Source organism: Myripristis murdjan, chromosome 1, assembly GCF_902150065.1.
Source record: "Myripristis murdjan chromosome 1, fMyrMur1.1, whole genome shotgun sequence".
NCBI lineage: Eukaryota > Metazoa > Chordata > Actinopteri > Holocentriformes > Holocentridae > Myripristis > Myripristis murdjan.
The window spans coordinates 30,884,123-30,902,274 of NC_043980.1; the positions used below are offsets into that span (position 1 = coordinate 30,884,123).

General features: G+C 41.4%; 1 protein-coding gene across 1 annotated transcript; it reads left to right on the plus strand.

Annotated features, from left to right (window-relative positions):
• Positions 1-1,030: 1,030 nt before the first annotated feature.
• sec23b (SEC23 homolog B, coat complex II component) lies at positions 1,031-12,777 on the plus strand. Its single transcript, XM_030054312.1, has 19 exons — positions 1,031-1,187; positions 2,274-2,501; positions 3,471-3,528; positions 3,720-3,806; positions 4,430-4,666; positions 5,898-5,983; positions 6,138-6,282; positions 7,696-7,854; positions 8,030-8,145; positions 8,287-8,410; positions 8,653-8,733; positions 8,844-8,933; positions 9,229-9,335; positions 9,684-9,837; positions 10,072-10,149; positions 10,365-10,526; positions 10,765-10,851; positions 11,180-11,401; positions 11,729-12,777. The coding sequence occupies exons 2-19, from the start codon at positions 2,281-2,283 to the stop codon at positions 11,816-11,818; spliced, it is 2,304 nt and encodes a 767-aa protein (XP_029910172.1). The 5' UTR covers positions 1,031-1,187; positions 2,274-2,280; the 3' UTR covers positions 11,819-12,777.
• The last annotated feature ends 5,375 nt before the right edge of the window (positions 12,778-18,152 follow it).

Here is an 18,152-nt window from a genome sequence, read left to right on the forward strand (position 1 = left end):
TCCTTTCTGATTGATTTAAATTAGCAAATTAAAATGATGTTTGATGTTTGAACGCTTTAACTATGGCCACGACGTGTACCATTGTAGTCTACCACTTTTTTTCCTAGGTGACTTGAACATAGCACACACCGTAGGCAGCGGCTGGCCACAGTTTTACACTCCAGCACCACGGACAGTGGCAAATGATGAGCGGCGTAAAGCCCCTTTATACAGCATGTCGTCTGACCAGTGCTGGTTCGTTTTTCAGAAAACTGTGATTCACTGTGATTCATTACACTAGTTCAGTAGTCTCGTTCACTAGACCAGTTTTCTACTGCATGCCTCACCTGTTCGCCTCCGTGTGCATGGTCAGGGCAGGCCAAGCGCTGATTAACCTAGAGTCTTCCTCTGATAAGAGGTGGGAAAGGTGGCAAAGACGCGGGGATGCATCCACTGAGAGACTCTTCTTTCTGCCAGATAGAAATGTGGACTTTGAGGATGATGACACAACGGATGGTTGTGAAAAGCAGAGCAAAAGCACAGTAAAACACGAAATATAAGTGGGCCGAACAGAATAAGGTCGCATATCTGTTTTATATTCTATAGCACTGTAGCGTATGTAGGTTCTGAATTCATCCCAAACCTAGAAACTCATTCATTCATTCATTCCTTCATTTAGCGCTTGAACATGGATTAGTAAAGAATTTGCATTTTATGACAAAAACCGTAAGCGTGGGAACATTAACTCACATATTAACCATATAATAGCCACATTCGCCCAGTTTGGAGTTGTAAAATCAGTATAAAAGAGTGGTTGACTATTGTATATTGCAAGTCGCTCCTATGACCACTAGAGGTCCCATGATTTCAGTTTGGGAAACGACACTCCTGTATCTGGGTAATACAGCTCAGTTCGCCGTGCTTACAGTTGTAAACTCAATTTCCCAGAGGCACCCTGCCCATGTGCGTGCGCTGAGCGTACGTGTACGTCACGGAAAGACGAGCCAATAGGAAACAATTTAACTTGGAGTAACACGTCATTCTAGTAAAGTACAGGAACCGGTGGAGCGAGGCTGGTCGCCGCTGTCCCGTCTCTGTCCTGTACGGCTACCGTTTTTTTTTCTTTCACCTCTAAATGTTGTGAGTGGTTCTAAAGCGTATATTAATTACAGCCTTCGACTAGGCCCGAGGACAGCCTGATATAAAAGGTAAGAAGTCGACTCTTATCCGCCGAAATAATTTTCCAAAGTAGGCCGCCCGCATTTTCGCGTCTTTCTTTTCGCTTGGGAGGTGGAAAGACGATTTGCTCTCACAAGTGGATTATCGTTATAACATCAGTCCGGTTCGACACAGTTTATCGTTAGCTGCTGTAGCTCGCTGTGGCCTTTAGCTGATGATGCTTACCGACATACCGTAGCTATATTCAGGTTGTTTCCCACTAGTGCCCACTGCCCAACAGATAGCGGATCCTGGCTGCTTACATCCGGGGCTGCCGCTAATGTTACCAGTCTTGAAAGTGCCAACGCTTAAAGTGCCTACCTGGCATTATCGGTGTTTGGACACCCAGTCCTGTCTCATTCCTGGTCTTATTCCATTAAATATTCCATTTTGAATATTTGAATAATATTTTGAATATGAATAATAAACCGTATAAATAGTTAATGGCTGTATAAATTGATAGATGGCTGCGTTTCCACCTGCTTCGTTAAGACTGTAAGACATTTAGGTTTGTCTGAGATACAGTCTACACAGACAGATTGGCTATTTTTGTGTTCACTATAGTGTTATCTGTGAGCTCTGTCACACACTCACGTAACAGCGGGGGTGGAGTGGGGAGGGAGTCAAGTATCTAAAATCTTGTTGTTTGCCCTCTGCTTACTTTGCACAAGCAAACATTTATCAGGATGTGAGTGTTACCTCATGTCACAGCGACAAAGGTGGAGCCTAAAAATATCTGGGATTCCTCTGTACTCTCTTTGCATCATAACACACTGCTCAGGTTTCTGATGACACCTTTGTGCGTCATCCATTCATGAATCTGGTTTATTTTAGGTATACACAGGTGGGACAGGAATGCCTTTATATGCACTGCAGCCGGTGTGAAGAAAAGCATAGTTGGACTGAGAGGAGAGGAGGAGAAAAACTAGTGCTAATGGAATCAGAGTTGAGCCTCACGTGAAAACAGACTGCAAGTTTCACCTTGGACTATATCTAGTTAAGCCTGAAAAAGGTTTCTTCGGCTGCGTTGGACTAACTTCCTTGCTCTTGTCCATTGGACTCTTTCTCTACTGTAGCTCAGCAATGACCACCTACCAGGAGTTCATCCAACAGAACGAGGACAGAGATGGGGTGAGGTTCAGCTGGAACCTCTGGCCCTCCAGCCGCCTGGAAGCCACCAGGCTTGTGGTCCCGGTCTCCTGCCTCTTCACCCCGCTCAAGGAGAGGCCTGACCTGCCACCGGTCCAGTATGAACCAGTCTTGTGCAGCCGAGCCAACTGCAAGGCTGTGCTCAACCCTCTATGGTGAGATGAATAGAGAAACACTTCCCACTCTTACAGATTTTCCAATACTTTTAAAACACATACTACCAGGCAAGAAGTATTTCTGTGCTCATCCCTCATCCTCACTATCGATGTAACTTCATTTTGACATGGGAATAGAATTTAATCACCTAGTGACAAATAGTTCTTGGATTTAATATATTTTGAGTGGTAGAAAATACCAATATGTAAGATGTAGAGATGGGAAATGGCTGTTGTTATATTAATTTGGTCACCTACCCAAAGAATTGTGACTGTGATTGAAATGCTGAAAAGTGTAGCCAACATTAGGTGTGGTACAACACTGCTAACACACCCACAGATTATATTTGCAGTGTACTTTTATGTTGCATTCAAGACTACTGGGAAATGTCCGACATACTACATTGTAAAGATCCATTTGAGCAACCCTTAAACTTGTAATTCCTAGACAGATACTCTGATCTGTGAGGTCATGTAGAATTAAATCCGTAGGACAGCATTTATACTGAATGGTACAAACAAGAAATAAAAATGTGTTTGAAGCTTTTTAAACAAACGTAAAATCTCTGTGCATGGAATACTTCAAAATCAGCTAATATAGCTTGATGAAATTGGAACGTCAATTTTTGTAGTTGTATTGTAAAAACTGCACAGAGGTCCTTTCTCCCTGGTATTGTGTTTGTATTGTCATCTATCCATGTAATGTCTGCTCAGAAAGCAGCCAAACAAACACCACTTTGTTTTGCACATCCACATTGTTCCCACTTCAACCGCTTGAATGCTTTCAAGTGGGAAGTATACAATTCCAAGTGGGACCTCTCCCAGTTGTCCTGAACACAACATCACTCAGTTATGCTGCTGGCAAGTTGCTGCTTTCGTGTCATGGTTTGCACAAATAAAAGAATCACTAATTAAAATGCTAAATTTAAACCACCTGTGGTCCTTAAATGACTTTGCTGTCTTTTACAGTCAAGTTGACTTCAGAGCAAAAATATGGGCATGCAACTTCTGCTTTCAAAGAAACCCAGTAAGTACTAGATAATGCAAAAATATCATTCCGGCAAAGCAAGCTTTAGTCCCTTGTTAGACATGCAGCTTTCATGTGGTATTTGTGGTCGTCATAATATGAAATATTGCCTGCATAACTTCATGTGGTCTTGCTACATTCCTTTATAAGGTTTGGCTGATCAGTTTCTTTGTCTCTCTGTCACTCTACAGTTCCCACCCTCTTACGCAGGTATATCAGATGTGAATCAGCCGGCCGAGCTCATGCCACAGTTTTCCACCATTGAGTACATAGTGCAGGTAAATACTACCTACATGAGTGCTCTCTGACCTCTGCTGTGTACACAGACAGTGTTTGCTGTGCATAGGTGAATCTGTCTCAGATAATGGAAGAGTTCTTCACTGACTTACTTTTGTATAACATTGTTGTATTCTTACTATGTAGAGACAGAATGGAAACAGGCCCAGTACTCAATGCTGAAGAAAGAAGGGACTGTAAATTTTGGGGTAGCTTTTGTAACTGGATGCATTATGTTTGGTCTTCATTATCTGAAACATTAGCTATCAACTGAAATTGTGATATCCCTGACTTTGCAACTCTTGAGGCAGTGGCTGTTACTGTGGATGACAAGTGTTTTCTTTCATAGATAATGTAGATGATTATTATTGCAATGCCAGGTGCTTAAGTCACATTAAACGGTGTCTTATTGTGCAGGTTTTCTAAATACACTTATTCAGCATACAAAAAACAGTAATTAAACATGAAGGCAGCCTCATCTTCTTCCTGATACAAGAATTTTTCTTGTTATAGACAAGTGGAAGTCTTAAAGCACATGAAACTAATACCTCAGTGGATGATGATGGGTTTGGAAAGAAGGCTCATAATTTCACCACAATAATTTGCCTCCCCCACCTGTTTGCAGCGTGGACCCCCAGCCCCTCTGATCTTCCTGTATGTGGTAGACACATGTCTGGAGGAGGAGGACCTACAGGCCCTCAGGGAGTCTCTCCAGATGTCCCTCAGCCTGCTTCCACCCAACGCCCTGGTGGGCCTCATCACATTTGGGCGCATGGTCCAGGTTCATGAGCTCAGCTGTGAGGGCATCGCCAAGAGCTACGTGTTCCGGGGCACCAAGGAGCTGTCCTCCAAACAGATCCAGGTGGGCGGGGGGAAGAGATGGTTAACATGATGATAATGGCATTGATACGCTGGCGCCTTTAGAAATGTACGCCTTTCAGAGTATGCCATCTATGATAATCCGTAACAGCCAATTTGCACTACAAGCAATTCAGATATGTGTTTTTTTAATGTAGTTATCCATCTCTTGGACGAGAAATTCAGCAGAACTGTCTACAGTGGCTCCATACAGACATGCCTTTCTTTTATGGTTAAAGTCTGTTTTTTTTCCCCTTCCCACTCACACATCTTATGTTTTTACTGTTCTGAAAAAAAAAGACTAATCAAAGTGGGCCCAATGAGTGGAGATTCTTATTGTATATTTTATCTTATTTAAGTTTTAATTAAAAGGGGTTATTCACTTATGAATTGTAGGCTACACAACTCTATGTGAGAGCATTGTGGATTTGTTGCATATTGGGCACTGTTTTGTTTCACACTCTGTCAGTGCATGGAATGATACTGTAAGCTTTCAGACCTTGTCTTCAGAGTTTAACTAGGTCATTCTGATAAATTATCAACTTTAAGGTTGATAATATATCAGCACTTGATGGGAAAAATGTACAAACAAGGCTGTTGGTGATGTTTTTATGTTTCTGCTTGTGTATTTAGATGCTACGTGCTTGATTTCGCGATTTAGAATGTGCAGCTAGAACAAATTTTTTATTTTAAAACCATACAGGTATCTCTTACTTGCTGCTGATCCAGAGTAAACAATTCTAGGACAGTATGGAAAGAAAAATGGAATTTCAAAACTCAAACAACAGATGAGTGAGCTAGAAGTAATCAGACAGACAAGAAAACATGGGTCATGGCAAAGAGATGTCATGGGGTGCAGCAACATGCCATCTATATCAAAGCTGTCAAATTTCTCTATCAAGGTTGCTTGCATGTAACATGAGCATATACATACAATAGAATGGTTCTGTATTTATACCACTTTGGGTGGCACAAAGAGAAGACCGTATACAGCAGGAATCATATTAAGGGCAAATAACTCATTAATGCTGGATTAAAATAATTAGCTCAAAGACAGCGATTCAGGTTACTCCTTACACACAGCACTGATGCTGCTTTGTTTCGATGGCTTTGAATGACCCTTACCATGACAACAGAAATTATGTTTGCAGTCAGTGTCACATTTTATCCTAGGAAATTTGTAGCACGTAGCATGAAAGGTAAGCAAGTGAACTTGTTTTTTTTATGTGTTCCAGGAGATGCTGGGTTTAATGAAGCCGACAGCGTCAGGGCAGCAAGGTCGTCCACTGGCCCCTCAGGACGCTGTTGCAGCCTCCTGCAGGTATAGAGGAACAAGAACGCTTTGATGCCTCTCTTGATAACGGATGATAACTAGTAAAAAATGAAAAAAAACACAGTTAGCCAGTCTTTACATAATCTGTTATCGGCTGCTTTTCTTATCTAATGTGTGTGTTTGTGTGTATGTGTGTGTCCAGGTTCCTGCAGCCTGTCCACCGTGTCGATATGAATCTGACTGATTTGCTAGGAGAGCTTCAGAGAGACCCCTGGCCTGTGCCTCAGGGTAAACGGCCACTCCGCTCCACTGGCGTCGCACTATCTGTTGCTGTTGGTCTGCTGGAGGTACCGTGCACACACACACACACACACACATACACACACATACATATACATATATAGTGTGTAAAAAAAAAAAAAAATGCAAACACATAATGTTAGGTTATGCATAAGCATGTGTAACCATACACAAGCACATAATATATACTAAGATCCATGCCTAGACAATATGCATTCACACAGGCTCAGACACATTCACTGACATGGTACCAGAGATAAAAATGACCTCAGTCATGAAGTGAAGTGTTTCACACGAAGCTGAACTTTAGCCGGTCTTCAGGTGATTGTGCCACATGTAACTTTAGAAACACACACCATTTGATAAGTACCTTCTGAGTAATACGTGCAGTAATAGTACATGTGTTTTGTCAGTTCAAAGGTTGACTGGTTGGTTGGCGTCTGTCTTTTCTCTGCCACCATCCCCTCTTCCCCTTCCATACACCTCTTTTCTTTCTGCTGATCTGTGCGGTTACATAACTGAAGTGCAACAGATCATTCCCTCGCTGTACTTTCCTTTAGCAGACAATAGATAAGGCCTTATTAGAATCTCATCATAAGAACTTTTCCCTGATGAATGGGTCTTCTGAATATGAATGAAAACTGTAGAGCAACTGCTGGCTAGTTTTGGTTTGCCTATTTGTGTGTCTGATGTAACTGTCCTTTTACATGAGCAGGTTTTGTCCCCATCAAATGAATCAAGTCAAATCATAACTGATGTTGACTCTGATATTAGATTTGTTGAACTTTTTATGCACTAATATCAGTTGCAATGTTTTTCTGTGTTCTGTTGTAAGAGGATTGCCCGCTGTTGAACATTAAAATGACATTGTTGGATGGAACAATAAGTCAAATGCCATACAACTCAAATCTTTCCGTATTGGTTAGTCGTAAAAGCTTTTATCATGTGGCACAGCTGGAGTTTATCGTGTATATTTACTGTATCTTCCAAATCATATCAGCTTATTTGCTGTAGTTTTTTTTAATATGCCCCATATATAGACTTACTTACTGAGGCTGCATTTTCATCGCTGATCCTACTTATTTTCTTGTAATGGGGCAGTAACCTCCTGTTCTCTTGAAATGAAAAGTAAAAGAACTAGGCCACCAGTCCATTAGTGGTCATTACCTATGTCCAGGCCTGTGCCTATGTCTAAACATCTGGATTTATCTGAAAAAGTGATGCAGGATTATTTGTACCTGTCACAGCATCAGTTCACAAGAGTACAGATGTGCCACACAGGAATGAATACGGATACAAAAAGCAGCACTTATTTCACATTGTGGAAATCAGTTGTAACCATTTGTCGTCAGGACCAGTAATTTGCTTATATGGCTTAATGATAAATGAAGTAGAAGTGCAGTAAATTGGTACCGAACAGTCGCTCACTGTTGTACACTTCCTTCTCTTCTCATCTTTAGGGTACGTTCCCCAACACAGGAGCTCGTGTGATGCTGTTTACTGGAGGCCCCCCCACCCAGGGTCCAGGAATGGTGGTGGGAGACGAGCTGAAGACTCCCATCCGCTCCTGGCATGACATCCAGAAGGACAACGCTCGCTACCTGAAGAAAGCCACCAAGGTGGGAAACGCTGCACTTTTGTTGTCTCTTCAAAACTTTTTTCATGTTGTTTTTTCGCAGCGCTTATGTTTTTTTTTGTGCTTCATTTTCTGGCCTTTTCTTGGCATGAGCGTGGGTTTGTCCTGCAGTACTTCACTTTCATTTACAATTGTTTTTGTTTTTGTGCATCATGCAGCACTATGAAGCCCTGGCAAACCGATCAGCAGTGAATGGCCACAGTATTGATATCTACGCCTGTGCTCTAGATCAGACTGGACTGCTGGAAATGAAGTGCTTAGCTAATCTCACTGGGTCAGTACATATCACAGAGTGGCCCTTACTCTGTGGGATGTCATTTATAATTGTATTGGAAATGTCTGTTTCACTTCCAAATAATAACTTGTCTATAAGCATGATGTTGAATTTAAATGAGTTATTGCTCTGTGTCATCAGGGGTCACATCGTGATGGGAGACTCCTTCAACACTTCCCTGTTCAAGCAGACCTTCCAGAGGGTCTTCACTAAAGACTATAATGGAGACTTTCGTATGGCCTTTGGAGGCACACTGGAGATCAAGGTAAAGAACTGATTTATTCACTGGGGCATAAAAAAAAGTCACTGTTACGGCTATGGCTGGCTAGCTATGCTGTCATCAGCTAGAGGAGCTGATCAAGGATCATTTATCAATTTTCAATGTCTGTCTTGTAATAGTGCATTAATTACAGATCACACGGTTTGGTTTATACCATACAATCTCAAATAAACTATTTTTGTGAAGTTTAAGTTCTTGGTGTCCTGTGTGTGTGTGCGTGTGTTCAGACATCAAGAGAGCTGAAGGTTTGTGGGGCCATCGGGCCGTGCGTCTCGCTCAACTCCAAGAGTCCCTGCGTCTCAGAGAATGTAAGTCAAATTTGCAACGTTCAGATTTCCTCCTCCATACAACAAGTGTATTGAGCAAGTTTGACTCGCTCACATTGATTTTGATTTGTCTTTTGATCTATTTTCTGTAGGAGATGGGCATTGGTGGTACCAGCCAGTGGAAAGTGTGCAGTCTCAACCCTTCCACCACTTTGGCCATGTATTTTGAGGTGGTGAATCAGGTAAATGACACACACACACTTTACCTTTTGATTTCGAGTCATTTTGAGTCATATTAAGCTCTTTCAAGGCTAACTCTTCCTCCCTTTATTCAAATTAACAGTTATAACACAGGGTTCCAGGTGATTTCATAGAGGAAATGTGGGCTTGTTTACCAAAACTCTTCAAATAAGGGCTATTTCAGTGGTATTGCAGTAGCAGTAGACCCATTCACTAGGCTCATTCAGATAGAATAAATGCAAAGGAGGTGATTGTTAGCAGCATACTCACAACCTCTGTTGCTGTGTGTTGGTACAGCACAATGCACCAATCCCCCAGGGCGGCCGAGGTGCAATCCAGTTTGTCACCCAGTACCAGCACTCCAACACCCAGAAGAGGATACGTGTCACTACCATCGCCAGGAAGTAAGATGGGTTTTATTGTTGGTGGAGATTGTGTTGACAGAAATTTATGGCAGACACGATTGTGTTAAAAACCTTTGACTTTAACCTTGCCACGTTAACATCACCACAAAACAAATCTTTAAATGACTGAGTAAAAAAGTGAGTACTTACTTTATGCACTTAGTGGTGGCAGCTGTATGAGTCTGTTTTCTTTGTTTAACAGAATCAGTACCATCAGTAACTTCAGAAATCTGTGTGCATGTGCGTCATTCATACCACACCCATATTAATCTGCACATCACTCCTTTTTCCTTCTCCTCTGTTTCCCCACATCCCTCTCTTTCTTTAATTTCCTCCCCCCTCACCAAGCTGGGCAGATGCTCAGTCTCAAATTCAGCACATCGAGGGATCATTTGACCAGGAGGTGGCTGCTGTGCTCATGGCTCGTCTGGGTGTCTTCAGAGCGGAGTCAGAGGAGGGACCAGATGTCCTGCGTTGGCTTGACAGACAGCTCATCCGCCTAGTGAGTGACACTCGCAAACACAAATAATTCCCTCCCTTTGCTTTGTGCAGTACAGTGGTGTTCTTTGTAATGAAAAGAACAATACATGATTGGAGCTGTCTGGAATGCACAGTATGAATAGTGCAAATTGTCATTCTGTGACGGTTTTAATCCCATAATGTGCAGGGTTATGTAATCATGATTGTGCTGTGACATGTTCAGTGCTCAACGATGTTTTGTCTTTCTTGGTTCCAGTGTCAGAAGTTTGGCCAGTTCAATAAGGACGATCCTACTTCCTTCAAGCTGTCCGAGTCACTGTCCCTCTACCCACAGGTAAAACTGCCATCTAGTGGGCTTTTATGGAATTGCATAGTATCTGTAAAGAAATTAGAAAACAAGTGACACACATAAATTAATGTTTGACACAATATAGCATGATTATGATATTGTCCCCATATTGAACCATCTCCCTTATGCTTTTTCAAAAAAAATTATTTTTTATTATAAGACTAAAAATTTTATGTTTTTCCCCCTTTTTCCTGCTGCAGTTTATGTTCCACCTGCGGCGGTCGCCCTTCCTGCAGGTGTTTAACAACAGCCCTGATGAGTCATCCTACTACAGGCACCACTTTGTCCGGCAGGACCTGACCCAGTCCCTGATCATGATCCAGCCCATCCTGTACTCCTACTCCTTCTACGGACCACCAGAGGTCAGCCTCACACCCACCCTGCCACTGACATTGTAATGACACATGCAGGAGTACCACCAGGGCACACTGATGGGAGTGGGCCTCTCCTCTGACCTTCTGAAGAGTCTTTCTCCTAGTGCCTCAAATGTTTAGTGATGCCAAATTTGTTGCCTGAATTGTTGTAAAGCAGTTGACAGTTTCAGTTGAATGCAAGAGCTAACCTGCGTGTGTGTTTACTGTGTGTATCTGTTTTCTGCAGCCTGTTCTCCTGGACAGCAGTAGCATCCTGCCAGATCGAATCCTTTTGATGGACACTTTCTTCCAGTTGGTTATCTACCATGGAGAGGTGAGATAACTGACCACTGACTTCAAGTGGATCCGTTTAAAGTTATGTTGTATAGTCCAACAGTACTTTATCATGGGGATTGAGTAAAGTTGAATTTATCCATGTAAAACGGTCACATGCCCTTTGGTTCATTATTTACTATAAAAGATTAAGTCTGTAAAACCACTATCCTATGCTTTTGTAAGAATTGATTTTACTTTTCTTTCTCACAAGTGTCTCAATTTCAAACATTTTTGTCTTGAGGCTAAGTTATACAGAAGTTCAAGCGAGCTGTTACATAATGTGAGAAATCATTACTTACATTGAATTTCCTCATATTTGTTTTCAGACCATAGCCCAATGGCGAAAGGCAGGCTACCAGGAAATGGCAGAATATGAGAACTTCAAGCAGCTGCTGCAGGCTCCTCTGGATGACGCCCAGGAGATTCTGCAGACTCGCTTCCCCATGCCGCGCTACATCGATACAGAGCACGGAGGCTCTCAGGCCCGCTTCCTTCTCTCCAAGGTCAATCCATCACAGACCCACAACAACCTCTACGCCTGGGGACAGGTAAGATGAGCTGCAGTGTTGCTGTTTCAGGGTTAATAGTAGTCGATTTGCAGATTCTCTCATCACAGCGCTGTAAAGAAGGCTGGTTTCAAATATGAGAGAGTAAAAAGTAAAAAAGTGGAAAGAAAGAAACTTCAAATCCCTCTCTCATATTGTAATACAGACCCCATGATGCCATCCTGGCCGTATACAGAGGCCTTGTATAAGTCAGTCTCATTAGAAAATGTATTTGGCACAATAATGTAACTGAGTCATGTTATGTGATTGTTAAATGGCTTACCACTCAGCCATTATCTTCTTTCTACCTTGCTTCTTGTGTATGTATAGGAGACTGGAGCTCCAATCCTGACGGACGATGTCAGCCTCCAGGTTTTCATGGACCACCTGAAGAAACTGGCTGTGTCCAGCTCTGCATAAGCGTCTCTGCTCTACGACAAAATGGAAGGATGCAGGAGGAGGAGTGATAAAGATAAAGAGACATTCCTATACAAATGAAGGGACCCATTAACATTTCCAGTTTCAGTGATGGACCCAAGCCCACAGAGTTTATGTATTTGTTTGATTTTATTCTGTTCTGTCTTAAGTCACTGTAACATTTCTTCAATACAGATGGAAAGGGATAGGAAAAAAGCACATTCCTGTAGATACAAAGAAGCTACAGACATTCCCTCTCTTTTTCAAGTTATTTATGACAAAATGGGGGACAATACTGCACAGCCATTCTCTCAAATTCTCAGACTATTTTCACTGTATTACCTCTGCCATTCAGGATTAGTAAACTAATAATTTCATTTGTTTATTTTCTTTGTTTGTCTGTCTCTTTAAATGTGTGTCTACTGCACAGACTTGGCTAAAGGTGCTGTTTAATAGGAGGCTCAAAACAAAATAAATTACTGTGTCTGTAGATAAAGATGCTACATCTAGCATTCTCTCATAAATAAACTGATGTGAAAAGTATTGTGATAGCCGATTGTAATGCTGGGGGGTGGGTGATTGGGTACAAGGGCTATGGAGCATTGCACTAATGGCTTGTTTAATCACAATATATTTGAAAATGATATATTCCCATGTTACCTGAAGTGTTTTCCAAGATAATTCCCTCTGAATAATTATGATTAATGTTCTGATGAATCGAAGTTCTTTTCAGTACTATGCTGGATTGCTGTCAATTATCTGACTGTTTTCAATGACGAACATCAAAATTGTGACGTGCCCTGTTTAACATAGACTCTATAGTGCATTGTATAGTTTAGTCCACTGATGCTCACGGCACCTCGTCATGTGGTATTTTGCACCCAATGACTGCCCAAGTCTATTTGTAATTAAACTTTAATATACTGTACTAATGTATTAAAGGGGGAGTTATTTGACTTAGATCCTGACTGGGATTTTATTGCTAAAACAAACTACTACTTTTGTCCGAGCCGTCTCTTTTCAAACCAGCTTGTATGTCCTGCCTTCCAGGCTACTTTTTGGTAGGTGTACATTCAGTTGATTTGCATTTATCTTGAGCCTATGGTGCATTCTTTTGAAGTAAAAGGTCAAGCAGTGAGAGATAGCCTGTTGGGCTCATAGGTCACAGGTCACGGTGTTATCTTCCAAAAATACAAAAACAAACCTTTGTCTCCTGTTTGTAGCCATACTAGAGGAGAAGGTGACAGTTGAGGGTAGGAAAAGGAGGCTCAGTTGCAAATGGGACCAGGTTCACACACCAGGCATCTGGTTGGTTTTACAGCAGTGGAAAAGCCTCTCCGGTCTTCCGGTGTCCGCTCTCTAACACTGCCATGTGTGAGTGTACTTGTGATAGTGCAGGGCATGTTTCTACATTAGAAGGTGAGAGACCCACTGCACAGATTGGAAACCAAACGATTCCTCAAACAATTGTCTTTTTCTCATTCAACACTACTGTACATAAAGCCTGCACGCAATCCCAATCATAAAACCACTCACACACCATCTACTGTCACTGTAAGCTGATTTCAGAGCACCCAGACAGTATGATTTCGAGGATCAGTGAACGGCAGATTATGAAGACTAATCCTTGGGGGCTATCTGTTTAGAGACAGATTCTACTCTTAGCAGCTTTGAGCGGAAGTTGCCAGTAAAATACAAATGTGGTCTGTCTCTCAAGAGCTTAGGCCTTACAATGCTGCACTCTGAAGCCACATAATGGAGGCTACAAAGGCATTCAAGGCCAAATAAAAAACTTCAATGGCATGACATGTAATTTCTTTAGACATGGATACTCCTTGTAAAAGATATATTTGATGAGTGCCTTAGTGACACAGAACAGGCAAACCAATAATTCAGCTTTTAGGATTTCAAAATGATTTTCAGTCTCAAAAGTGACTGAGTCATTTCTAAAAGAACTAGAAAAGGAGCATTCACTGAAGAAAATGCTGTCAGCTGATAAGCTGATTTGTTTGGTTTTGCATTTATGTGTTTATCAGAGTGTGCATGTTTGATCAGCATGCTATACCAAGCATTTAGAAATTCAAATGGTGTTTCTACTGTACACACTGGCTGACTTATAAATATAATGGAAGTGGATGGTGTTTCATTGACTTCCATGTATTTCATAACTCATTAACTATAGATGTCATCATTATGAGAATGTGCACATTTCATGTCATACTGAGCATTTGGACATTTGAATGGAGTTTCTAATTTACACACTGGCTGACTTACAATTACAATGGAAGTCTATGTAAATGTATTTCAATATATATAAATGATTAAACATTAATCATAACTCTAATAACATTAATAACTTCTGCACGACATATAGAATGACATGGAAAGTGATTGTAGCATAAAAATATAGGAGAAGAGAGGTGACAAAATATTTTTAAAAATCCTTTAAATCTGCAATAACTGATTAAATATGCAAATTTATGCAGATTTAATGAATTTGCATACATCTACACATAATTCCACATGTTTTGATATATGAACAGTATGTGCCAGTTGAATGTTGCCTTTAACCTCATTCACTACAATGGAACAGAGCAGCATTGTGCTACATGTCACCTCCTGCAAGCCTCAGACCAAAAAGACTTAAATACCATTAGTACACTTACATTTACTGTTCACCGGACACAAAGAGGAGAGGCCTTACTTCCACCTACTACACAAATGAAAAAACAATCAAAACAATCAAACATGGCAAGAGAAACATCCATCAACCACTAAAAAAATGAATTACACGTCATCTCAAGACATATTTTGTAAATGATCATTTCTGGACAATTAATTAGTAACACAGATCTCAAATCTCCTCTGGCAGTTGGTAAAGTTAGGTCCGTAAGTATTTAGACAGTCACATAATATTCATAATGTTGCCCTTGCACACCACCAACAGTGGATTATCAACATGTGACTGAAGTGCAGACTTTCAGCTTTAATTTAAGGGGCTGAACAAAAACATGGCATTAACCTTTTAGGAATTACAGCCAGGAGTGGCCTGTTCCCTCATTATTCAATGACAAAATAAGAAAATAAAAGGTCTGGAGTTCATTCCAAGTGTTTGCATTTGCATTTGGTAGCTGTTTATCAGAACCCTCAATGTGTGATCCAAAGAGGTGTCTATGCAGGTGAATGAGGCCATCATTAGGCTGAAAAAAAAAAGACAATCTATCAGAAAAAATATATCAGACAGATAGCCAGATCAATGGTTTGGTATATCCTGAAAAGGAAGGAATGCACTACTAAGCTCAGCAACAACAAAAGGCCTGGAAGACCACAGAAGACATCTAAAGCGGATGAATGAACAATTCTTTCCCTGGTGAAGAAAAACCCATTAACATTGTCTAGAGAAGTCAAAAACACTGTCCAAATCATGAGAAGTTTTCAAGAAAATAAATATAGAGGGTATACAGCAAGGTACAAACCACTTCTGTCACTCAAGAACAGGAAGGCCAGATTAGACTTTGCAAAAAAGAAAAAAAAAAAAAAAAAAAAAAAAAAACATCTAAAAAGCCTGGCCAATTCAGGAACCAGGTTCTTTGTACAGATGAAACAAAGATGAACCAGAATGATGGGAAGAGCAAAGTGTGGAGAATGAAAGGAACAGCTCAGGACCCAAAGCAGAGCTCATCATCTGTCCAGCATGGTGGAGGCAGTGTTATGGCGTGGGCATGTTTGGCTGCCAGTGGAACTGGCTCACTGGTGTTTATTGATGATGTGACTGCTGATGGCAGTAGCAGGATGAATTCTGATGTTTATATGGCTATAATATCTGCTCAGATTCAGCCAAATGCCACAAAACTGATAGGACTGCGCTCCACAGTGCAGATGGACAATGATCCAAAACAAACTGCGAAAGCAACCCAAGAGTTACTGAAAGCAAAGAAGTGGAATATTCTTCAATGGCCAAGTCAGTGCCCAGACCTCAACCCAGCTGAGCTGCTTTTCACTTTCTGAAGAGCAAACTGAAGGCAGAAAGACCCACAAACAAGCAGCAGCTGAGGGCAGCAGCAGTAAAGGCTTGGCAGAGCATCTCAAGGGAGGAAATGCAGAATTTGGTGATTTTGTCCATGGGCTCTAGACTTCAGGCGGCCATAGACTGCAAAAGATTTTCCTCCAAATATTGACTATAATCCTCATAATTATAGTTATGTATGTTACATAGAAACCAGATAAACTTGTTGGAATGGTCGGGGCAAAAGTACAAATGGGGAGGTCAGTCCCTGAATTCAGCGCACTCCTTCAAAAAACAAAAATCTCCTTTTTGAGTCATCTGTTTGTCAGTTATGAGTAGCATGGGCACATTAGGCCTATTACATGTGCTTTGAGGGTAGATACCTTGATATGAAATGATCTTAAACGGAGAAAATAATCGCCCTGTGATCTTCACATTAATCTTTTCTGTTGTAACGTGTCTAACAGTGCAAAGGCTGCAGCTTTGCTGTGCGATGATTGACACTCATACAAACAAAAGAATATTAAAAACCCTGCCTGTCAAACTGACATAAACAAGTAATGTTTTTTTCTGCTGAGATCATTCATGATGCTTATGTCCATGTGAATCCCAGGCTTACGCAAAGCTGTGAGGAAATGTGTTGTCTTATCATCTTCTATGAAATCCTAACGGATCAGTTGTGGTCCATCAGCTGGGGAAATCCATTCTGGCTGCAGGCCTAGAAAACTTACATAAGAATTCTATATAGAATATGTCACACTATGGTTACATAACTCTGACTGGCACAATACTGTAGTCAGATGAAATGCATACTGTAAATGGTATTGTTCTTTTTTCTCAGAAAGTTGGAGAATGGGGCCTAAATCAATGTGATCTTTGATAATGTAATGAAACTCACTTTCTATTTATGAATTTTATATGTGTTACAGTATGTAGATATTCATAAATTAATGATGGTGTTTTAATGTCCAGAGCATCATTCTCTTATCACCTGCCCAGAAAAACTGCTAACATGTTGTCTTTGAATTTCAAGAGTCAGCCTACTACCATTTAGACTTAGATGAGTCCTTACCTTACAACTGGGAAACCACAAATCCAAGGCTTTGGTTTTGTCTGTGAGCAACAGCACACAGGCATGGCTTCCAAGCATAGCTCCCCAGATTCTCCCAAATACGATTGTTGAAGTTCATGCCAAATTGATCTCTATGTAGTGTGTGCCGTGTGTGCAGCAGAGTGTCCTTGCTAGAGGAACAAGATGAAAAATAATATGAAGAATGATTCCCTTTCTTGGGGGCACCAAGCGCACCAAGGCTTTGCTGTGAAAGCAGTGTCCTGGGTTCAAATCCAACCTCAGCTACTTTGTTGCATGTCGCCCCCCTCCCCTGCCCCTCCTGTCTCTCTCTACTGTAACTGTCAAATAAAGTCGAAATGCCAAAAAAAGAACGATTCCCTTTTTATTACTATTCTCCAAGGCCTTGAGGCTTTTTTGTTTTGTTGAATGTTGGATTCTCCCTTGGCATAACTGTTTGCTGCCAGTTGATTGTAGTGACGTCTTGTTTTTGGCCAGCGGCTCTGGAGATGCCAATCACCATCTGTTGGGATGTCATCAGCGGCGTTTAGCTGATTTTATTATGTTGATATTCAATCAGAGACTCGTCAGCTATTGGGAAGACTCATTGGGTGAGCTAAGGACAAAGAGCAGTTGTTGAGGCTTCGAGGTTACTTAAGTTCAGAGACGGGGGTGTCAGCAACAGTAGCGGGTGACGACCCATTTGAGCTGGTCTTTCCTCTGGAAGCGTTATCGCCCCTTACAAAACGGGTCACTAATACATCAAATTATATTGTTATTACTTTGTGACGTTTTACACATCATCTTCATAGCTTACACCTTAATGCTAAATCACCAACAGCATTTAGGGCATTTCAGTGCATGGAGAGTGTTGGCTGGTGATCAGTAATCTCAGGCATATCTGGACTCATTTTGTCTCGGGTGCTAAAATACTGCTTTTGCAATAGGGGGAACAATTTGAAGTCTTAGCCCAACAATTCTCAAGGATGATGTCTTTGAATTCCAGCAGGTGTGTTGTGTTTATGCTCTAGGACAGTTCAGATCTGACAACATTCCCCGCAGTAGCCCAGAGCCGACTCACTACTCCGCTGTGCATCAATCAGAAAAGTTGGAGACGGTGACGACAGTGCAGTGCTGATCATGTCTTTCAGAGTCCTCCTGATCAATGGCCTGCACCAAACTGCTACCTCCTACCTCCAAACCGGGGTGGGGAGGGACGCCTGGCTGTCAGAGATGAAGGCTGATAGATGTTAACACTACAC